This window comes from Crinia signifera, chromosome 3 (assembly GCF_055691185.1).
Source record: "Crinia signifera chromosome 3, ASM5569118v1, whole genome shotgun sequence".
NCBI lineage: Eukaryota > Metazoa > Chordata > Amphibia > Anura > Myobatrachidae > Crinia > Crinia signifera.
In genome coordinates, this window is record NC_139219.1 from 236,646,690 (window position 1) to 236,671,961 (window position 25,272).

At 45.7% G+C, this 25,272-nt stretch overlaps 1 protein-coding gene across 2 annotated transcripts in view; it reads right to left on the reverse strand.

The window, feature by feature from the left end:
• Positions 1–25,272, reverse strand: part of USP13 (ubiquitin specific peptidase 13) — a 108,047-nt gene that overhangs the window by 56,906 nt on the left and 25,869 nt on the right. For both annotated transcript variants that reach the window (XM_083177702.1, XM_083177701.1), the window contains exons 2-3: positions 8,838–8,963; positions 148–208 (exon numbers count right to left, since the gene is read on the reverse strand). In XM_083177702.1, the coding sequence (XP_083033828.1) occupies positions 148–208; positions 8,838–8,963 (187 nt within the window). The remainder of the gene's footprint in view (positions 1–147; positions 209–8,837; positions 8,964–25,272) is intronic.

Sequence of the window (25,272 nt, forward strand, 5' to 3'; positions counted from 1 at the left end):
ACATACACAGACTGTCATATCAAAAGATTTTAGTACTGATAAATACATATATTATTAAAAAATACAATTTTATTATTTCCTGCATTATGGGTCAGGTAAATTACAATTAATAAACAAATGTAAATTCTAAACCACAATTTGATTTACCTAAAAACATCTTGCCATTTATACGTCTTGGAAGGGCCCCACCAGATGCTCCAGTTGGTTTCTAGAAATCAATAAAAGTATAATGATTAGCATGAATGTAAGTATTTAGCCATATAACAAGACTCAATGCGCTGGCCACTGGCGTCAGTGGGCAACAAAGTACAGCAAGCCATTAAATCTGAACTAAAGGCAACAAAGCAGTGGTACCAACCTGTGGGCCTAATAAATATTTGGACGCAATGCAAATGTTTCACTCAAGTCAACGATTCCTGTCTGACTGCATGTACTGCAATCAAACTGTGAACTAGGTATTAGGTATTTTTGTAAACAAATATTCTCATAACTCTTAAAACTATGTTTTCCTCTTTGTATGTCACATCTTGCCTCCTTTCGCATTAAACAGCCCTTATAGTCGAGAAATTCCATGGTGTTTCTCAGTAGCGCTGGGTGTCTTTTTCCATTAAATAGCTACTTATTTGAAAAACAGAGCAAATATGGTGCAGCAGCACCATCTGCTGATTAAAATGATATGTGGCATGTCTATATTCAGTGTGTGACTGCGGCTGTGTCTGCATAAGAAATTCTATATTACTATGTTTTACTGGAAACTTTTCATTTTTTTACAGATACAGCGACAGTACGGTCTCATGACACTGGTGTCCAATCAGCATCCTGTCTCACCCTATAAAGCCAGTGTTTAGAGCCTCTGTGTTATTGCAACGTTTTTTCTTTCCGCATTTCTTTACCCCAGGTGACTCCTTCCAGCTTCCGGCTACAGAGTGCACCCACAAATCATCCACGCTCCATTGATTTGGTTCTCAAGCTGCCTCCTTTTATCTGGGCTAGTCAGTATTCTCACTTACTGCAGGCTGGGCGGTAAACATTCAGCAGCTGCAGGTATTCAGTCTGAGTAGTAAATACCCCTTTCACTTCACTAAAATAACCCAGGTTTAATGTGAATATGCCGGACATGGGACGGAGCCAGGTCTGACCCGTGCTTGAGATGTGAAAGGGGTTAAAGCTGACCAATCCAAGGGCCTTATTTTGGTTCATTCTTTCTGACAAAATCCTTCTTAGATGGGCAAAACCATGTGCACTGCAGGTGGGGCAGGTGTTACTTGTGCAGAGAGAATTAGATTTGGGTGGGGTTTTACTTCAAAGTGAGATCTATATTGCAGTGTAAAAATAAAGCAGTCAGTATTTTCCCTGCACAGAAACAAAATTACTCACCCAAATCTAATTCTCTCTGCACATGTTACATCTGCCCCCCCCTGCAGTGCACATGGTTTTGTCCATCTAAGAAGGATTTTGTCAGAAAGAATGAACCAAAATAAGGCCCCAAGTCTCACAGGTTCCAGACTAAATCCCCTGTGATTTAATCCAGCAGTCTGCAACGATTCCAGCAAAACCTGCATTCTGTAAACACTGCGAGCTACTGTACCTAATTCCAGAGATCCACTTCAGCTGATTGCAGTCCAGTCAAAGTCTAGTCTAGTCCAGTTCCAGTTACTGAATCCACTCTAGTTCAATTCCTGTCCAAGATGATACTTCAGTTCTTTGGTTCATTCCGTGCATACATTATACCAGTGGTTTCTAACATTGGTCCTCAAGTACCCCTAACCGTTCATAATTTCCAAGGCACCCGGCACGTGCACTTATTACTAAAGGTGCCCACAGAGGGTGCAATGTGCATTTTGAACTACTGTAGATGCGATGCAATCTAGTTCAAAAGGTACATGCCGCACATTACTCTTTGTGCTTCGCGATGTGTGATTCGCGGGACTGTGCATCGCCTTGCAAAGCTGGATCGCTTTGTGTATGGGCATCTTACACGGTTACATTGAAGCTAATTATTTCACTTGCTATTCCGTGTGGAGACCTGGAAAACATGAACTGTTGGACCAAGGTTGGAAACCACTGCAATATACCAAGTACACACATTCATGCATAGATCCTACACCCTGCCATGCAAGTTCCTGTTTTCACAAGACATACCTTCCAAGCCTGTGTGTACAGATCCCTAAACACAGAATTTGCATGGAGCTCTGGTTACACGCCCACAACATGCCAATGAAACTGATCTCTTGCATACATTCACTAGGTAGCCACCCATGTGACACCCACAAGCACAACTTTCCCTCCCAGGGGCCGATGTACTGTAGGAAGCCATAAAAAGGGACACTTAATGAACTAGAGAACTGCCCACAAAACACGCATCTAAGGAACCCCTAGGTCCCATGCACAGGACTAGAATATACTACATAAAGCACCTGATTAGCATATGATATAACAATAAAACGTAATGCCAACGTTTCTAATAGAGCAGAAACATAATGAAGAAATGGTGAAAAACAAGCCTATGGCTAACCGATCTCAGCAAACACTTCTAGGAGGGCTCATCTTATGCAAAAACAACTATAACATGAAAATGACCATATTGGAATATGTCGTGAATGGAATACATACGCATAAGCGGCAGACGGGATGCCAGTGGCAAGAACCCATACAGCGGTATATGGATGTAGAGAATCCCAACAGGGGTGCAGTTTGTATACATAGTTTCTCTAGGTTTGACACAAAAGGGAGGATTATGGCCAGGGGTTAGGTTTAGGTTTTAGGAACACTTAAGGCCCATACACACTGGGCGACCTTGAGCTGAAAGACGCTCAAAACAGCCTGTTTGAGTGTCTTTCAGCTCAAAGCCACCCAGTGTGTATGTCCCGGCGATGAGCGGTGAGCGCTGCTGCCCGCTCTCGCATCATTGCCGGGAAAGCCGCTCATCTGCTGGTAATACCAGCAGATGAGTGGTGGCGAGGACGGCTTTGCATAGCTCCCGTACTGCAAAGCCGTACTCCCCCCTCCGTCAGCGCCGGGCAGGGGGAAAGCCGTTCAGTGTGTATGCACTGAGCGGCTTTCCCCACAGCGATGATTGACATTATCGCTGTCCATACACGCTGGACATAGTTGCCCAGTGTGTATGGACCTTTAGCGTCACAAGCCTCACTGGATTCACCAGAAGTCATCATCAGATGATCACCGAACCCAGAAAGGAAATCACTGGATTTGTCAGACCATAAGCATAGGGGCAACACAATACGACTCTACACACAAGCACATTTATGTGGAGCAGTGACCGATGTATAATGACAATCTGGCCTAGTGAGCATACGGAGTGATGAGTGGGTTTGGTGGGGTGTGCTGAGATGAGTCTTTGCCCAGGATGATGGAAAACCTGGTTCTAATATACTTATTATCACAGATAGTTTATATGTCACCAGGGCCGGATTAAGGGGGAGGTTTTGTGCATGGGAGTGGGGTAGTGCAGCAGATGCACCTATTTGCCAATGTGACAATGATTAATGGTGCTGAGCATCGGGAGCCAAGGCAGTGCTTTACTGGGAGTTGACTAAGTCACATAAGAGGTCATAGGCTGAGAGGCTTGTGCTGAGCTCTGATTGGTGTAGCTCACATGCTTCTCAGGTCCATGTAGGACAGCAGCAGCAGCTGCCTCGCCATGAGAGGGTTTTTAATCAAAGGCAGCGCTGAGCCTGTTTCCTACAGAGTAACCTACAGAGAGACAAACACAGACTTTCCATGTGGTGTGTGTGTGTATATATATATATATATATATATAAATAAACAGATGGGGCCGGGCTCTTCTTTGCTGGCGAATCGCCAGAACGTCACCGCTGGCAACCCGCCAGCAGCCCGGCTCGCCATCTGACTGAGACGCGCGTGCGTCTCACGCGCACACGCATCTTAGTCTCCATCGGTGGGGCGATGGGAACCCTGTCCGTATCCGCTTCAGGGAGACGGACAGGGTTAGGGGGGGGTGTGGGCAGGCGGCGGGGACCCCGGGTGACCGCGGGGGGTCCTTATATACCTTTGTCATCAAAATAAATATATTTTTATTTATAAACTAGCTTTATTAGCAAAGTAATTAGTCGCTGATATCTTTATCTTTATATCTTTGAGTGATTAATGCATATGCGATAATTATCTATGCGGTAGCCGGCGATGTGCGGCAGAGAGGGGCGACGAATCTTAGTGCATCTCTCCCCTAGTCAGGTGACAGCGATGCGGGGGACCGTGCATCACCATCGCTAATGGGTATACACAGGGGGCGATGTGTCTTTAATTTCTAAAGGATCTAGTCAGATCGCATAGAAATAGCATTGAAACCCCCCGTGTGTACAGGGCTTAACTTTACAACACCTACTTTGCCAAATAACAGTTTGCCCCTCTTTTATGTGTTGCTATATTCAGCCTAAACACATTAGAGCACCTTTCTGTTGTGATGCTTTCTCTCTTACAGTCAGTGAAGAGAAGTTTAGGAAGGATTAGGAATTGTTTTTATAATATGAAACTGTAACAGGTGGTAATACTTCCGGCCAAGAATCTGCCTGCAAGTGGAAAATCCGTGAGTGGCTGCCATTGGTCTTATATTTCCGATGTTTCAGTAGCATCATGTAAACAGAGGTTTGTCTAGCTGCAACTTAACACTTTCAGGTCTGCACTTAGTTTCACATACAGTACTCAGTACAGTAAAGTGGTTGGCAGGAAACTGTGTTTTGCACGGGATTGATATGAAATCCCGGCGGTCTAAATCCCGGCGTTCAAATTCCCGGCGCCGGAATCCCGACCGCCGAAAACCCGACAAGGGGGGGGGGGGGGGAGACGTGGATCGCCCCCCTTGTGGACTTGCTGCGCTCACCACGCAGCAGGCCCAGAGGGAGAAAGTGTTTTGGCGGTTGGGATTCTGGCGTCGGGATTTTGAACGCCGGGATTTGAACTGCATCCCGTTTTGCACATATACTAAATAATTCTTCTGTGTTACACAATATTTACCATCAACAGCAACTAATATTTTCTATATAATACAGTAAGGACCAGACCGGTCCTTTTGTAGACAGACGATTTCGAGCGGCACTCAAGGACTTTTTAAAGATGAAGAAAACGTGTTTAATCCGACATGTTTCGGGCAACACAGATTTAGTGTTTAGAAGATCAAAGACTTTACATACCAAACTAGCACATAGCCTTCTACCCCCTGAATCAGGAACAGCCATTCGACCTATGTTTTTGCAGACACCATCTCCTTCCGGTTTTTACAGTTGTGGAAAGTGCAAGACGTGCCAACATGGCCTTAAAGGTCATAAAAAAATTGAACGAAAGGGGGAGTGGAGGGAGATTGAGGGGAGGAGCCAGTGCACCCACACTGAAAGTTCTTTTATGTGCCTGTCTCTCCTGCGGAGGTCTCAATCCCCATAGTAGTGAAGCCCAGTATCCCATTGGACGGTAGAGAAATTAAAGGTTTCATTAATTGTAATATCACCTATGTGGTCTATATTCTGATCTGTGCCTGCGGTCAGGGGAGCCGAGAGAGGGGGGGAGCGGGTACTAATTACCCGGGCCCACGCTTGCTGAAGGGGCCCCGCAGGGGCCCTGGTCTGACCCCTCCCTTCCCCCTCCATCCCTCCCGGGTAGCAACAGCAGCACACACTTCTACAGCATGTGCTGTGCTGACAGCAGGCTCAGCATGAGTGTCTCACTGACAGCGTGAGAGGTCATGCTGAGCCTGCTGTCAGCCCAGCACATGCTGTCGGTGTGTGCTGCTTCTGAGATTACAGTTTTTAGACTTTTCTTTCACCCTCCTCTAAACATTTTGGCTTCGTGGCCTAAGTGTGGGAGGTTCCCACAACACACACACACTTAGGCCACACCCCAAAAATTTTACCGGGGCCCGACATTCCTCTCGGCTGCCCTGCCTGCGGTATGAGATATGTGGGACAGACAAAAAGAGCTTAAAAAAATCTGCATTTTAGAGCACTATAGAAATATAAAAAAATCAGATAACAAATCATAGTGTGCTGCGACATTTTTCAGTGTGTCAGAATGGAGATCTGTTATTGGCATAGAATCTGTTAATATAGACATTAGAGGTGGCAATAAGGATAACTTGCTTTTAAAAAGGGAATCTTTTTGGATGTACCATCTGTACTCTGTACCCAGATGGATTAAATGAAGGTATGGAGATTACTCCCTTCATTGGATAAATATATCATTCTATTGTATCTTTGATGGAACATTATATTGTTGTTGATGTTTTTTGCCATGTTGTTTCTGTTATATATCTCTGTTAGATTGATGCATATGGTATATGATTTTATCTATTTCAGCGTATATAATATGCCTTTATTCCATCCCGTATTGTTCTTTTGTAGATGTATTTTTATGTACGTTTTAAATATTCTAAAATGCTAGTACTGTATGTACCTTTAAATGCTAGTTAGCCTATTAATATATACAATTTTGACATTCACTGTCAGTATGTTAATTACCCGGCATTATTGTTCAATTTTTATCATTGTTCTGTGCAATCCTGTATAATAATGTTTATAATTTTATATAATGTTTACAATGTTCACACAATTGTGGAATTAACATTGGTTTTGATTATTGCATGTGCGTGACATTGAAAAAATCGGAAGAAGAGGTAATCTGGTGCTTTATATAAAATAAAAATTATTTAAAAACTTTATAGACTTATAGTCTAGGCAGGTCAAATTTGGCCACGCTATAGTGATTACACTTATTTATGAAAGAGTATCATATAGAGTTAAAAGTCCAGCTGCGGCTAAGATTGCTTCTCTCCGTGTACGCAATTTAAAGGTAGGAGACTGATGCTAGGCCAGCCCTCTGACAAAGTCGATGACGAAATGCCTTGGGCCGTGGCCTAGCGTCATCTCTGACCTGAAGCTTTCTTGGTGATGACCTCGCTGCTGCCGAGTCTCACGGCTTCCCCTGCCGAGTGACATCCTTGAGTGTAACCGCTCCAACATCTGTGCTTGTTACACTTCTTGTGAAAAAGCTGCAGTGTCTAGTACCGCTTTCTGGGGTCGGTGATTCTTATAGGAGGGTTTGAGCGCTAGGGACAAGTGTGCTGTGCTGCGTACAGATGGCTGCCCTCTGGTAGAGGGATGCCTCCCTCAAATATAGGAATACAGAGAGAAAAGAATCAGTGGATGCCTTCTGTACACTAAAACAATTTATTACACAAATAACACAAAAAACATAAAACAATAAATTGCATGCATGCAAAACCTCAATAAAAAAGAGATTAAAAAGCCATTTCACTTCATTGGCATAATGGTGTAACTAATAGTTACCAGTTCCTGGTTGGGTAGGTAAGTCGCTGGGTATGAACAGATGTTTCAGTATCGCACAGTAATAATGTGGACAGTAATTTGTAAATCCTTCCAGATATAATCGGGGTTTACCGGACAAGTGCACAGTAACAGGTATGGCAAAAGGTGTCAGTTCCTTATTAGTACTCTGCACTGTCTCCTTCAATCATTGGAACATGCGCAAGATTGCCTGGTGTGTGCGCTGAGCCAAATACCTTGTGCTGTTGAGCGCTTCTCCAGGAGCTATGCTGGCCAACAACCCGACTCTGGGCTAGGATGAACGGTGCTCCAACACGTCAGGAGCAAACCAGTGCTTGTGTAGGCTGCCGTATACAGCGCAGACCTCCTCTGTGAGCAGCGGCTGCTGGATCTCGTTCCCAGCCGGCTGCACATGTGTACAGTGAGGACCAGGCTGCCGGGCGTACGGATCAGTCAGATGGCAGACAGGTAGTGTTGGTCAAGTGCCGTAGTGTGCCCCGCAGGTCCTCAACTGTCAATGCTCATTAATGGACTCCTCACAAAGACGCGTTTCGCCGCGCTCAGGCGGCTTTGTGATTCTTGCCTGCAATGTTACTTTTTACTGTGTGTTTGTTATTCAAAATTTTAAAACGTTTTCATGCACTATGGAGCGCTCTCTCTTATTACTGTTATATATATATACACACACACATATACATACACATATAATGTAGAAAAGGGAAGAAGAGACTCTCGGAGGCTGGTAACAAAAGTCAGATAAACATTTACTTTTAAAAAAGTGCATGATAAAAGGACAAAGGGACTCCGAAACGTTGGCATTGTATGTATGTATGTATGTATGTATGTATGTATGTATGTATGTATAATACATCATACATACATACAGAACTAATATATAGATAGATACACACACACAAATATACATATACATACACACACACACAGCACATACAACTGTTATTAAGAGGTCAAACATTCAGCATGTAAGTCTGCCTGATCCAATCAGCAGGTTTGGGGTAGGAGATGGTATTTCTAACAAACCAAAAGAAAAATATTCCGTCATCCCACTCGTCACGGTCCAAGTGTCATATTCATACATAGTCAGAATGGGCCTAATTCAAAAGACATACACTAATGCATCTTCTACCCTGTATGCAGAAACATGCAAATGACAGACACCTTGATTTAAATTTGAGGCACCCATGGATGGATTTCAACAACTGTGTACAAAAATGTAGTCATAGAACCTTCAATAATCGACTCCCTGAGTAGCACTATGGTCGCGCAGAATGCCCATGGGTAGAGAGATGCTGGCACCATATTTTTAACATATGGGGTTGCAGCTGTACACAGAGACTGACCTGAAAATGGCTGAGACACCCCTGTCAGAGAGTGGCAATGCTAAGGTACCTTGGCGCATGTGCAGTGCAACCATGAAGTCAGACGATAATCGCTCAATGACATAAATATCGGCACTGCATACAACTGAATCAGGCTCATTTTATTTCTTGAAAATACACTTACCTGTCTTATGTGGCGTTTTAAGTGCATGTAAACACATTGTCCTGTCTTCCTATAATGCCGTTCTACGTGTTCTCGCCCAAATCCCAGGAATGTGCTCATGCACACGTACAGGCCTCCTTCGGATAACTAAAAGAGAAAAAAACGTAGACTTTAAAAAGACTCAGTGACTGACCACAATGTAAACCAAACTAAATTGATGGATTCTATTGCAAAATCAACTTTAAAATATGGTCTTTCACACCTCCCCAAAGCTACGGGAAAACTCAGCCGGCCATTACATTAGTTCATCATAATAAATGTTGTAAATGGAATTGGGCTGGTCACCAACCCCCAAAAAATGACACACCTACTGCAAAATCAGTAAACAAAAACACACACATAACACATTACATAAGTGGAGGTTGGGTTGGCCTTCCCAAATATAGAGCTCTATCAGCTGGAATGTTATTGACCCAGGCGCTCCAGATTTCCCCATTCTCTTGCTAATGACTGAACTTCTCATATCTAGTTCTGTTCATACTAAAGCTATTTTTTGGCAACCCCGAACGTTAGCCCCTCATCAACCACTCTATACTGAAACATAGAAAATATGTAGTTGTTTTCCTTGTTTATATCTGACTTACCCTACATAGCTCTGCTAATATTACACTAAACCTCAGTTTAGATGACTGACTTCTTTTCTTCTCCCAGCTTCAGATGCCACACAACATTTCTAGTGGGAAGTTTAGAAGCATCTACAGTTACAGCACTGGATGCAGAGTATGTGCCCTGCTGACTTCAGATGTACCCATACAGTAGATTCAATTCATAAAATTATAAAGGAGAATCTGAGTGTGATATACCTTATTGCTGATGACACAGTAGAAGTGTTTACAAACTATACAATTAAATTGGGAGGTTGACCCTTCCAAGACACTATTAGATCATTCCTACTCATTGGCATAACTATAGTGAGTTCAAGGTGTGGCATTGCTGTGGGAGGAGTCTGGATCCAGGTTGCAAAGTTGCCTAGCAAATTCCCAGATTTTGCAGCTAAGCAATTGGGTCTGATTAATTACCAAGCCTGAATTGTGTGACATTTTTAGTAAGAGGAGTTTGTAGAGGATGTTATAATGGTAATGGTGCACTGTAATGTGGCACAGTATGAACAGGGGGAACTGTAATGTTGAATAATATGAACTGGAGAGACTCTCATGATGTGAATTGGGGATACTGTGTGGCTGAATCTGTACTGGCAGACCTACAAGGTGTCATCATGTAAACTAGGAAACGATCATGGTTTATAAAATAAACTAGGGCACTATTATGTGGTATAAAATGAATAACTGCTGCAGAGATGTGTCTCTCAAATAGCAGTCGGACAGTGCTATGTGGCCTACAAACAATTGGGGGCTAATTCAGCCCTGTCCGCTGGGAGGCAAATTTGCAGTTAGAGTGATTATCGGAGGACCGCACTTTCACACGGTTCACATTGCGTGTGCGCGTCACACCGTGTGATCACAGCCAGTGATGGCTAGCTGTTTGCAAATTGATTGACAGCTGGAGCTTTGTAGGCAGCACCCCAGCGTTTTCTGTGAGTGCCACCTAAAAATGCAGACTAGGGGAGGGAGGGCCACTGACATCAGCAGCTGCTTCTATCTCCCCATGGCCAACGCAGCACAGAGTAAATCTAGAATTACTTGGCACTGTGAATTTGCGGAAAACCATTTGATGGTGTGTGATTGTGAATGGTTTTCCCCTGTGTGTATGTACATATTTGCAGCAGTGCATAGGGGCGGAGGGGACTCTGGCAGGGCGGCGTTTACCTGAAGGCTGCACTCCAAAGATTTGTAGCCTAGCAATCAGGTCTGAATCAGAACCCTGGTTACACCCCTGGTCCTGGGAGAAGGTTTATAAAGACAGATCCTGGATGTCAAAATGCATGAACTAAACAGAATGTTTATAAAACTGGAGCATACGTTGTATTAAGTGCCAGATGGACGACATACTGTAGTATTTGGCCACTCAGCTCTAAATATTTTTTTGAGAAACATAATTTGTAGCTGGCAGGCTCTTCAACACATTGGAACAGAGAATTCTGGCACTGAATACATGGGTAACAGGTGCTGTTTTAGCCATAAACCTTGAAATAGCCCTTCTTCATTTCTCCCCATGTGATTGTGTGTGTGTGTGTGTGTGTGTGTGTGTGTGTGTGTGTGTGTGTGTGTGTGTGTGTGTGTGTGTGTGTGTGTGTGTGTGTGTGTGTGTGTGTGTTACATATTGTGATAGTCCCCTTTTCCACACACAATACATAATGCAGAGAATGGTCATAGGAATTTCCAAATGCAATGCTGCACTGAGACCACCTATGCCTGAATGTTGTAGTTCAGCTGGCAGAGGTATTTTTTTCCAAGGATTGCACACCTGAACAACTTCTAGGTAAATTTTATAATAAAGATATAACACTGTTGGGTGTGACTTGGGAGTCGACCAAACCCTGCCTTGCGGATAGTTGGCTGGCGCCACTTATTTGCATGCAGGGCATGTGAATGGATGTTGCACAGTAACATCCATTCACAGGCCAGGGGAAACCTCCCACATCTTTCGATGGTCGCCGACCATCAAAAGATGTGGATGGTGCACGCATATGTAAGGTTTCTCTGATCAACCTTACATATGCGTGCACGTTCAGGGGGAAGTGGGCGGCAGCCGATATCCGGTGATGTCAGCTGCCTGTCCTCGACCGTCAGTCATGTCTGTCATACCGCATTAACATGAAATGCTGGGCGTTCCCTTATGCTAATGAGACTGCCTTACACCCCTCTCCACCCGATGTGTTGGGCGCGTGCACCCAGAGAACAGAATGTATGCACCCTGCGTATGCACATGTGCAGAAATGCGCACTAACAAGACATCGGTCCCCGTGCGAACGCAGGCAAAACTGCTAACATACCATATAGGGTGGCCAATCCCGGGATCAGGATCGGCGGGATCCCGGGATTTGGTCCACAAAATGTCGGAATTCCAATCACGGAGATTCGGGATTAGAATGTGCATGCGCAGTCTGATGCCGGGCAGCGTCTGAGCGGGTGCTCAGCAGCTCCCTGGCTTCTCCCGTCCCGGGCAGCGCGGCTCTGCACAGCGTGACGACGTCCGAGGTCACGCTGTGCAGGCCGCACAGGCTGCCTCCATCCTGTCCCCTGCCCGAACACCCGCCCAGCAACAGACCAGAGCGCCGGCGCCCACCCGCCCAGAAGCGAACCAGCCCGCCCGCAAAGCAGTGGACCAGCCCGCACCTGCCCACCAGCGGACCAGCCCGCTTACCAACCAGCGGACCAGCCGGGGCTCCATCACCCCGGCTCGCCCACCCACCCCGCTGCACCACGCATCTGTAAGTAAATATGCGGGGCGGTCGAGGCGGGTTTTTATAGTAGGGAAGCCAATCCCGGGAATCCTGGGATTGGGCATTTTTCCAATCCCGAATTCCGGGATTGAAAAAATGCCCCAGGATTGGCATCCCTAATACCATAATAAGGCACACCTATTCCAAATGTTGCTTTTTGCACAATAAACATATTGTTTTAGTGCACGTAATCTTAACTAATCCTTATTAAAATTGACTCACTTTTTAATATTTATTTATATTTTGAGTCACTGCAATAGACACATATCCTATCTATGTATACTTAGGTACTGTAGCTAGTTAGGATTAATTCTATATGTACCCCAATGCCCCCCTTGTTATGTATCTAGTTGTACAACAAAAGAACAAACAATTGAGAAACTGCAACGTGCTAGGTCGCAAGTGAGCATAAAGTTAACTTGATATTAAACACAGTAATTGTGGTTCTGTAAGTAGGGATATGGTGCCCAATTCAAACCTGCTCGCTGGGCTGTGAGTGTTTGGAGACCAGCGAGCAGGTAGTCGCTGCCCCCCTTGCCTTGCAAAATCTCACCTTATGAGGAGATTTGCAGGGCTGCAAATGGATGTGTACGAGTACACATCCGTTCACATGTGCCTGTTAAGAGGGAAAATCATTCAATATTTATTTACCATCAAATTATTTTTCCTCTCCCTACCGCTTGCAGGAGCTGCGTAGCCAAGGACTAAAGTAGATACGGTAGAAGAGAAGACTCTTTTTCTGGGGCACTCTTAGAATTTTTTTTGATATACTGTATATACTCGAGTATAAGTCGACCCGAATATAAGCCGAGGCACCTAATTTTACAACAAAAAAATGGGAAAACGTAGTGACTCAAGTGGGACCATCACTCGAGTATAAGCCGAGGGGGGCTTTTTCAGCATAAAAAATGTTCTGAAAAAGTAGGCTTATACTCGAGTATATATGGTAAGTATGAAAAAGATTAGTTATTTAAAATATAACTTGTAATGTGTCATATTAAAAATGGGTAACATGGGGTGATGAAGAGACACTATGATGAAAAAATATATACAATGTGTTGTAATTTCCTGCTTTCATTTAGGGGTGAGATTTTTATAAATAAACTCTCCCCTTGAAGCTAGAAGTTGACAATTCAAGAGGTAAAGTTCTCTAGTTCACAGAAGACTCATACAGCGAACCGAATAACAGATTTGTATTTGGGATTTTTTTGTTCTACAACATTGAAACTGTATTAACTGTAACTGTTAAATAATAACGTGTACTCTAGCATCAGCATAGCAATAAATCACTTACTCCAGGTTATTGTGCCTGTTAATAATGGTATCTATAGGAAGATTTTTCTCTACATATGCATATGATATGTTTAGGCTCACAGTTTTGTAGCTCTCACAGTGAGAGCTACAAAACCGTAACAGGCACAATAACCTGAAGTATGTGAGTTACACGTTATTATTTAACAGTAGCAAATCCAGGCATTTATACAGTTTCAATTTCTAATGGGCCCTACACACATAGCGATGTGTGCAGGGCTACCTAGCTATGCTAGGTCGGGCTGTGCTGCGCCGCTATCGCATAGCACACAGAGCTGACAGCCCACACACAGAGCGAGCTGTCAGCTCTGTGTGCAAGCGAGCAGACAGCGCCAGTGTTCTCCGGTGGGAGAACCCTGCCGATGCCGAGATTGATGGACACTGTCCATCAATCTCGGCTAGCGATAAAGACGCGCGGGGACGCGCACTGCTGCCGATATAGCCCCCACACATACACCGATGTGAGGGCATTTGCTAAGCGACTTTGCCAAACTAAGCAAAATCACTTAGAAAATGCCTTAATATCGGCTTGTGTGTAGGCCGTATAAGAGTGCCCCAGCAAGAGTCTTCTTTTCTCCTGTATCATCTATCTATTTTTGGACTCAGGGGAGCACCAACAAAAGGTCACTTGACCCCAAATAGAAATACAAACTAAAGTTGGTTTAAGGCTACCCAGGCCACATCCTCCACAACAGGGTCCGTTTGCTCTGTATCGGAACCCGGCGTGGGGGCAAAACCTTGTGTGGAATTCCAACCTTGCCTCTCTAGCCAAGGACTCACTCAGCGGCTGCGAGGAAAACAGGGGCTTCCAGGGCTGACCCCTAGAAGGCAAAAGCACCCCTGCATTTTTACGTGCCCTGCCAGCATTTCATTGGGCACCCCCCCCCCCCCCCGTTTTTGCGGACATGCCCATGAAAGGCCGGGGATCCAGCCCGGCATGCCCACCCCCTGTAACTCAGACTGCGAGCACCTTGCAAACACAGAAATTAGCAAAAGGCACTCACAGCTGGGCCCTGCACATGCGCATTGTGGACAATACGCATACGCATTACTAATAACATCAGACAGCGGGTGAATCGTCCCCAAGGTCTGAGTCGGCCCCATAGAAACATACATAGAATTTGACAGCAGATAAGAACCACTTGGCCCATCTAGTCTGCCCCTTTTTTGAACATATTACCTCAAACCATATTTGATCCTTATTTTTTTGTAAGGATATCAATATGCTTATCCCAAGCATGTTAAATTGTACTACTGTATTTGACTCTAACACCTCTGATGGGAGGTTATTCCACTTATCTACTACTCTTTCTGTGAAGTAATTCTTCCTCAAATTTCCACTGAATCTTCCTCCCTCTAGTTTCAGTGCATGTCCTCTTGTTCTGCTGCTCCTCTTCCTGTGAAGAATGTCTCCCACCTGTACCTTGTTAAAGCCCTTGATATATTTGAAAATTTCTATCATGTCCCCCCTTTCCCTTCTCTGCTCTAAAGTATACATATTAAGATCTTTTAGTCCTTCCGGTACATTTTGTGATGTAGGCCATGCATCATTTTAGTTGATCTTCTTTGTACAGTCTCTAATGTATTTATATCCTTCTGGAGATATGGCCTCCAGAACTGAACACAGTACTCTAGATGAGGTCTTACCAATGACCTATACAGTGGCATTATTACGGTACTTCTTTTTTTCTACTGCTGATACCTCTCCCTATGCAACCAAGCATCTGACTTGCCTTCTTCATTGCTTTTTTACATTGCCTACCTGCCTTTAAGTCCCCTGAAATAGTGACACCTAGATCCCTATCTTCCTCAGTAGTTTCCATTATAGGGCCATTTATACTAGATTTAGTCTTTGGATTTTTGAGACCCAAGTGCATGATTTTGCATTAAACTGTAGTTGCCATGCTCTTGACCATTCCTCTAATCTACAGTACCTAGATCAGTGGTAGCCAACCCAACCTAGCTGCTGCACAGCTGCAATCATTAATCACTGACACATTTTAAAAGATACACAGATGGAGCTAATTAGCTCACTTGTGATTCTGTGAGGAGACCTGCAAAACGTGCACTGTTGGTAGCTCTCGAGGACTAGGGTTGGCTACACCAGACCTAGATCATCAATTATTATTTTTTTTTACCCCTCCTGGGTCATTGATGATTGTGCCCCATGGTGATTTACGGCTAGGAATTGTAAATAATGGTAGGAAACAGCAGTTTGCCGGAATCTAGGACTACCAAACGGTCTTTAGTCTACAGAATAGGATTGCTACCTAGTAATAGTTAATAATTTCTGGAAAAAGGGAAAAGATTGTTCCTACAGTGGATGGGGGAGTGAGCACTAGCTCTTTGAGCTGATGGTCATGTTACCACTTGGGTGTACTTGTCAGGCAGATTTTTTAAAGCCTACTGTTGTCCCAAAACAAGGGCTGAGAGAGCATACTTGCTGACTTACTGGCTTCCCACACTGATCAGTGCCAGCCAGTTTGGGTAATTGGGAGGCATGGCAAGGCAAAGTGGGTGGAGCTTGGGCATCAAGGTGCCCCCACCACTACACAATGCCACAATTACCAGCATGGTTAAATGAGCATGGTCTATCTATATATACACACACACCAGACATAGCAATAACCATCCACCCCAAATAAAAGAAGGTCTCGCAGATTTTTCCCCTCAGTAAAGCAGTACACGAAAGGTAAGAGGAAAAGTACTCTACCAGGCGAATATCAGGGCCTGACTCATCCATAACAATGCAAATTCCACAAGGAGATACAGTTTGCTTGTCCTTTGAAAATGCCATGATAACTCAATGGAGTCATGTAATCCAATGGACAAAAATGTTAATCATACTAAGCTTGTCACGGCTAAAGGGCTGGATGGAGTCGTGTGGTGCACAGGAACCGGAGACGGACCAGGAGGAGTAGGATTGAAACGTGCAGGTTTAATAACGGATTTCATAAATGATAAACTTCACTCAAATACTTCTTTAAGCGACAGTTGGAATAAATTAAATAGAGTCCAGCACAATACTAATAACGGGCAGGGAAATCTGGAAACGTATACTTGGTGAGCCAGAGTACATAGATGAGGATCCGGAAGGAGGTTGATTTGATGACAGAAGAAATGGATCCGGATGACTGAAAGATGATGGAATGAATGAGTTGTATGAAGGAGGGCAGCGGGAAGCTGTGCAGGGTGATTCTGGGACACAAGCAGGAACAAGCACTAGGTAGGACTTGCAGCATTGGTGTCAGGAGAAAACTTCCTTGTAGCAAGATGCAGGGAGCAAGGCACCAGAGTCAGGAGAGAAAGAGCCAGGATCCCGGAATCAGCTAGGAGTTGTGAATGACTCCAAAGACTCATTGCACTGACACTGAACAGCCTAGGCAGATCCCCTATATCCCCAGGGGATGGCTGCCATTGGCTGTCAGCACAGGATGAGGAGGGAACCTCCACTCTGGGCCAATCTGTCTCCTGCCCTCAACCAAGATGGCGACGCCGGCCTCCCGGCACCACTACTGCTGCCATCCCTACCCAGAGCTGCCGCTACCTGCACACCGCAGACCGGAGCCTGCACACGCTAGCCGGCGGCGGGCGCGGACGGGTGAGTACTGTACCCGCCGCGCTCCGTCGCGGCTACGTGTGACAGTACCCCCCCTTTTCAGGGTGACCCCAGGGCGCCTATGGGCCTTGTGTGGATTTCTCTGGAGAAATTGCTTTACCAGTTTTGGAGCGTGCAAATCAATGGAATCCACCCAAGAGTTCTCTTCGGGACCAAACCCAACCCATTCCACCAGATACTGGGTACGAGAATTGCGGCAACGAGAGTCTATAATGCGTCTTACCTCGAATTCAGCCCCACTTTCGGAGTTAATCTTGGGCGGTTTGGGAATCTTCTTTTGATAAGAGTTCAACCTTAAAGGCTTGAGGAGGGACACATGGAAGGAATTCGAAATCCTTAGGGAAGGAGGAAGTTGAAGTCTATAAGCGACAGGATTAATGACTTGGATGATAGGGTATGGCCCAATGAACCGGGGAGCCAGCTTCATAGAGGGCAGACGGAGGCGTATATGGCGGGTAGACAGCCATACCCGGTCTCCGACTTTCAATCTGGGCGCTGCCCTCCTTTTCCTGTCTGCCATCCTCTTGTATCGGGCGGAAGATTTAAGAAGAGCGGTGTGGACATCCGACCAGATTTTAGCAAAGCGTTGTAGTGAAGTGGTTGCTGCAGGAACTTCGGAAGAGGATAATTCTGAGAAATCCGGAGATCGTGGATGTTTGCCGAATACTGTAAAGAAGGGGGTGGTTCCGGAGGAAGAGTGATAGGAGTTGTTATGCATATATTCTGCCCACGGGAGAAGATCCACCCAGTCATCTTGGGAAGACGAGACAAACAGTCGGATAAAGGCCTCCAAGTCTTGATTCACCCGTTCTGTCTGGCCGTTGGTCTGGGGATGAAAGGCAGTGGAAAACTTGAGTTTGACCTGTACCGCGGCACAGAGAGCTCTCCAGAACTTTGCAACGAACTGTACTCCGCGGTCGGATACAATCTCTTTGGGCAGTCCGTGAAGTTTAAAAATGGTTGAGATGAATAGCTGAGCCAGTACTGGAGCAGAGGGGAGACCTTTTAGTGGGAAAAAATGGACCATTTTCGAGAATCGGTCGACCACTACCCAGATTGCGGTATGACCTTTTGAGGGAGGTAGTTCGCAAATGAAGTCCATTGACAGATGGGTCCATGGTTCTGTGGGAATGGTTAGAGGGCGGAGAGGACCAGCGGGAGTTGTTCTGGGCACTTTATGCTGAGCACATCTTACACAAGAGGCAACGAAGTTGGTTACGTCGTGGCGGATGGTTGGCCACCAATAAGAACGTGACAGGAACATCAAGGTCTTTTGTGCTCCTGCGTGCCCTGCGAAGCGGGAAGAATGTGCCCATGACAATATTTTCTTGCGAAGTTCGGGGGGAACGAACGTTTTACCTGGAGGAGGAGATGGCTGTACGGTTACTTGGGCGAAGACCAGCGGATCGAGGATTGGACGAGGAGGTGTCTCTAGGTCAGAGGTCGTCTCAAAGGAGCGGGATAGAGCGTCTGCCTTAGTATTCGTGGTTCCAGGTCGGAATTTAATTTGGAAATCAAAGCGTTCAAAAAACATGGCCCAACGGGCTTGGCGGGCAGTAAGGCACTGAGCCTGTTTAAGAAAGGACAGATTTTTGTGGTCTGAATACACGGTGATCTTATGTCGTGCCCCCTCCAGAAGGTATCGCCACTCCTCTAACGCCGTTTTGACTGCAAGCAACTCCTGTTCCCCGATGGGGTAATTCTTCTCTGCTGGGAGGAATTTTTTGGAGAGGAAGGCACAAGGGTGTAATTCTTGATCCTCACCTTTTTGTGACAAGATGGCCCCGATCCCTTCCGAGGATGCGTCCACCTCGAGAATGAAGGGCCTGTCGAGGTCTGGTTGGAGGAGGATTGGTGCCGTCATGAATGCTCTCTTTAACTGCTGGAAGGCAGAGGATGCTTCTGGCGACCATCGGCTTGGATCAGCTCCCTTGCAAGTGAGAGCAGTGAGGGGAGCAGCGATAGTAGAGAAGTTCCGGATAAATCGCCGGTAATAGTTTGAGAACCCTAGGAATCTCTGAATTCCTTTGAGTGTTGTGGGGGCTGCCCAGTCTTGGATGGCTCTCACCTTCTCTGGGTCCATTTCTATCCCAGTGGCGGAGAGAATGTGACCCAAGAATGGAATGGACGTGACCTCAAAAACGCACTTTTCCAACTTGCAGAACAGTTGATTTTGGCGAAGACGTCGTAGGACTTCGGACACTGTCTGTCTGTGAAGTTGGAGATTTGGAGAGAAGATGAGTATATCGTCTAGATAGACTACGATGGAGTGGTACAGCAAGTCCCGAAAGATATCATTTACAAACTGTTGGAAGACAGCGGGGGCGTTACAAAGGCCGAAGGGCATCACCAGGTATTCATAGTGGCCGTCGCGCGTGTTAAAAGCCGTCTTCCACTCGTCACCTGGACGGATCCGGATCAAATTGTAGGCCCCTCGCAGGTCCAATTTAGTAAAGATTGCTGCCCCTCTGATCTTGTCGAATAGTTCTGCGATAAGGGGTAAGGGATAGCGGTTTTTAATGGTGATGTCGTTCAGGCCCCTATAGTCGATACATGGCCGAAGACCGCCATCTTTCTTTTTCACAAAGAAAAACCCGGCCCCGGCCGGAGAAGTAGATGGTCGAATGAAACCTTTGTTTAAGTTCTCTTGAATGTACGAGGACATGGCCTCAGTCTCAGGTAGCGACAGGGGATAGATGCGGCCACGAGGAGGGAATTTCCCGGCCACCAGCTCTATCGGGCAGTCCCAAGGACGGTGAGGAGGCAGGGTGTCGGCACCACCTTTACTGAATACATCTGTAAATGAACGATATGGTGCGGGTATCGACAAGGGTGGAGCTGAAGAGGATGAAGGACAGTTACCCTCACGTTGTGGATGGGTCTGGTAGACCGGAAGGATCTGAGGAATGCAAGTAGACTGGCAATCTGTTCCCCAGGCCTTGACCTCCATATTGGTCCAATCGATGTGTGGGTTATGTTTGGAGAGCCAGGGAAGGCCCAGGACCATTTGGTGTGAGGACTGTGGAAGAATGAAGAATTCGAGGGTCTCTTGATGTAGAGCTCCTATGAGCAGTGTCACCGGGGTGGTCTGATGGGTGATTTGTCCACTACGAATTCGACTCCCATCCACTGCAGTGAGGACCAGCGAGTGATCCAGGGGTTGCACAGGCAGGGCATGTTGGGTAACAAAAGAAGAAGAAAGGAAGTTTCCCGCTGCTCCAGAGTCCAATAGGGCCTGAACTCTTTTTCTCCCTTGGGGACACACAAGGGTAACCGGAATGGTGGAATCAGAAGAAGAGGGAGATGGAAGCAAGACTCCTAATCGGACCTCCCTCGGGGAGATTAGGAGCGGTCGTTTCCCGGCCGCAGCGGGCAGGAAGCCAATAAGTGAGCTGAGGAGCCACAGTACATGCATAGATTCTCTCGCCGTCTTCGGGACTTCTCTTCGAGAGAGAGACGGGAGCGGTTGATTTGCATGGGCTCATCTGTTGACACCGCAGGAGGCGGGGTTGGTTTGGAGGCTGGTGCGACATTGGAAGGAAATCGAGGGCGAAGGCGATCAGAGCGATTCCTCTCAAGTTGGCGTTCTTGGAGTCGCAGATCGACTTTGTTACATAATGAAATGAGTTCAGCCAGGGTGGAAGGAGAATCGCGAGTTGCTAACTCGTCCTTGATGCGCCCGGCTAGGCCGTTCCAGAAGGCAGAAACGAGAGCCTCTTCGTTCCATTTGAGTTCGGAAGCCAGGGTTTGAAATTGTACGACATATTGTCCCACTGGGCGACTGCCCTGACGAATCCTTAGGATCTCCGTGGCTGCGGAGGACACTCTGCCAGGCTCGTCGAAGATGCGACGGAAGGAGGCCACAAATTCTTCATAGTTATTGAGGATGGGATCCGCACGCTCCCAAAGGGGGGACACCCACTCCAGGGCTGGACCCGCCAGTAGGGACACGATGTAAGCCACCCGAGTCTTGGGAGAGGGGAAATTGGAAGGCTGGAGGGTAAAATGGACGTCACATTGATTCAGGAATCCTCGACACCCCCTCGGGGACCCGTCATATTTACTGGGGGTTGACAGGTGTAGCTGGTGAGGAGCAGCTGGCCCAGGGGGAGCAGCAGGGGCCGAAGCTCCGGAGGTTGGTGCTGCTGAAACTGAGGGAGCCGCCTGAGGTGATGACAAGGTCTGGAGAAATTGAGCCACTTGACGCTGGGTAGTCTCTACTTGTTCCAATCGAGCCATGATGCCTTGAAGAACATCCGTCATGGAGGCCTGTGCTTCACCCGATTCCATCGGGTCAGTGCAAACTGTCACGGCTAAAGGGCTGGATGGAGTCGTGTGGTGCACAGGAACCGGAGACGGACCAGGAGGAGTAGGATTGAAACGTGCAGGTTTAATAACGGATTTCATAAATGATAAACTTCACTCAAATACTTCTTTAAGCGACAGTTGGAATAAATTAAATAGAGTCCAGCACAATACTAATAACGGGCAGGGAAATCTGGAAACGTATACTTGGTGAGCCAGAGTACATAGATGAGGATCCGGAAGGAGGTTGATTTGATGACAGAAGAAATGGATCCGGATGACTGAAAGATGATGGAATGAATGAGTTGTATGAAGGAGGGCAGCGGGAAGCTGTGCAGGGTGATTCTGGGACACAAGCAGGAACAAGCACTAGGTAGGACTTGCAGCATTGGTGTCAGGAGAAAACTTCCTTGTAGCAAGATGCAGGGAGCAAGGCACCAGAGTCAGGAGAGAAAGAGCCAGGATCCCGGAATCAGCTAGGAGTTGTGAATGACTCCAAAGACTCATTGCACTGACACTGAACAGCCTAGGCAGATCCCCTATATCCCCAGGGGATGGCTGCCATTGGCTGTCAGCACAGGATGAGGAGGGAACCTCCACTCTGGGCCAATCTGTCTCCTGCCCTCAACCAAGATGGCGACGCCGGCCTCCCGGCACCACTACTGCTGCCATCCCTACCCAGAGCTGCCGCTACCTGCACACCGCAGACCGGAGCCTGCACACGCTAGCCGGCGGCGGGCGCGGACGGGTGAGTACTGTACCCGCCGCGCTCCGTCGCGGCTACGTGTGACAAAGCTCAGTGCCTCTAGTTGCAAAGGATGATTCCAAGACTAAAGGGCTTCTTAGATAAAATAAAAATGGCAGCATTTATGGATGCCAAGAAAGCCAAAATAGGAGTGATGTCCCAGGTTCTGGATTAATGTGAACAACCAGGTCTGCACAAAAAAAGACAAAATGTGTGTATACATCTATAACAAAGCCAGGGTTTATTCATAGGACTAAACAGTGACAGAAGCTAATCCAACCTCCTATATGGAGGCCTATATCTGAGGCTCATCAAGGTGCAGAACAAGATTCTGTCAGTCAGCAGCCCGAAAATATTATCATCCACATAATCATTATACTCACCCTTTTAAGCGAAGTCTAATTACCCTTTCACATCGCACAGCCGTGTTGGACCCGGGATCATCCTGACGCTTTCAGATCCCTTCTTAAAAGCCAAATCAAATTGCTGAGTTGGTCGACACGGGTTAAAAGCTGTGCTGCTTACACACCGTACTGTACCTTGTTCAGGGTCCATACATCACCAGCTAGGTAATAACTGGGTCCGAGGTGCGATGTGAAAGGAGTATTAGTACTTTATCATCTCTTCAGATTGCAAACAACTGAAGGAGCAGGAGAACAATTTTTGGGGAGCAAGTAGAGCGAGTGCATCTTATGTTCACATAATGAGGAAGAAGGGTGACCCCATGGGACACACAAGAATGGTCTGCACACAGCTTATTTCAATACACTGTGCTGCAGTGTATTCATCATACACCTGTAACAACTCCTGTGTGAAGTGTCATTACTAATAAAGCTTTAGTATTATTGTGAATACCCCAGTAACATTTTCCTCAGTTTGGTTCCCAGGGCTGAATGACTATGATGCCCCTCTACCGTTTTCATTAGGCCTTTATACCCCATATGGGAGATTCCAGCCAGAGCTCAGGCCACCTGTAACCAAGCTGCTGTTGCTACACTACATTTATAACTTGTTACTGTCCTTTGCCTTTACTTGTATCAGTTGTGCTTCATTCTTGTTATGTTCTCTGACCCAGGCCCGTATTCAATGCTGCTGGCGAGGGGGGTTAAACAGCGGGGATCGGCGAATAAAAAGCACCACTCACCGTTTATCCCCCGCGCCGGCCACTCACCTTATCCTAAGTTCCGGGGGAACCCTCACTGTCAGAGGACAGCGAGGATTCCCCCCAACAGTGAGGCTCGCGGCTAATGCATTTATTGAATTTACTGTATTAATTAAAAATTGTTATGCTATGATCTACTTTTCTCTTCTGTTTCATATGAATATGCCGTCATATTGAGAAAAGATTTTCTATAAATATTTGCACGAAGTGTACCCTGAGTGACAACTCAAAAGGGTTGTATATTTTCTTTATTATATGTATGTGAAGGTGGAGGCGCAGAAAACGTATGGTGTTTTACTTACCTTTGTATCTGCATTCTGCTTGGGTAATTTGGGAATACCCTTTAATCACCATATTATGTATTTGCTGACTTCACCTGTGGTGCACTGTGTTTAAACCTACCTTATTGCACATCTCGCGGCTAATGCAGGGAGCCTGCTGCATTTAGCCGTGAGCCTCGCAGTTTTAGCGGCTGCACACGTTACTTCCCGGTCGCTGCAAAAACCTAGCGACAGGGAAACGGCGTGTACAGGGGGTCAGTTGAATACTGCTCATTGTCACAGATCGCAAAAATCATTGAATACACCCTCATATGTTTTGTCCACCTAATTACTGCAAGCTATAGCGCCTTATTTTATTTTCTGTATCCCCCTCCCCACTGCTGTTATGCTATATGAAAATATTATTTGAAAAAAATATAAAAATGACAATATACAGTAACTGCTTTTCATAAATAATACAATAAATAAGATACATAGGACTATTTATTTAGTAAACAAAATGGGTAGTTTTAGAATACTGATAGCACAGGTGTAGTTGTTCTCAGCTTTGCCGTTATGCATAGCTTGTGCGGCAAGCATAGCTACAACTATGATGCGATGTACATATGAATGTGCACGTCATCAAACTCTACAGGCCCATACGTACACATCACTGCATGAAGGAGGTTGGCGAGGTTTCATAATTGGACATTGTGAAAATGGTACTGCATACTATCACCACAGCAACACCTTCTAGTGCCAAATGTGTGCTATCATCTCATTGTTAGAGTAAGCAAACATACCACTTATTTAAACAATGCCTTTGGGTATGAGCGCTCCCTAACATCACAATAGCATAAATATACGTTCCACTGAAGCCTTCAAAAAAATGTCCCTGTACATTGAGACAGTTGACAGCTACACCCTACACATAATATCACAGTTAACTGTCATAGCTAGACATACTAATGGAATTGTATATGCCCCATCAATAATTCTAACAAGCAGGATACAGGACAGAAATATAGCTGTACCATACACTGAATCAGTGTTAAAAAAAGACAGAGAAAACACAACTGTCAAGGTGCATACACACGGATAAGGGGTGTACACACACACACACACACACACTCACACACTTCGATTTTGACAGGTTTTCAATTCAATTTAGAAAATCGAAAGGTTTTAAGATGCTTTCGATTTGATGCGCGCTCCCATTTTCTCTATATCAAAAATAAAAATAGACTGTGCAGGCAGGGATATATCGAATTTGATCCAGTAAATCGAATGTGTACACTGTGCCTTCAATGCAAATCAAATTCGATATATATTGAAATAGAAAGCAAATGTACAGATCAAATGTGAAATGTAATGAAAAAGCCCAGGCCAAATCGAAAGGGGGTGGAATAGGGGAAATCGAAAGCAAAAATCGATGCGCGTGTACACACCTTCCGATCTACCATTTGGATCGATATGTGGTTCGATTCGATATGCCATTCAATTTCTACTATATAGTCTATTTTTCTTTTCAATTTTCACCATATGTGAACGCGCATTGGGATGGAAGCGGCATCGAATACTGCTAAAACCATTTGATGTCTATTTGATTTTGCTTCTATAAGCAAAATCGAATAGAAAAATAGTGCATATC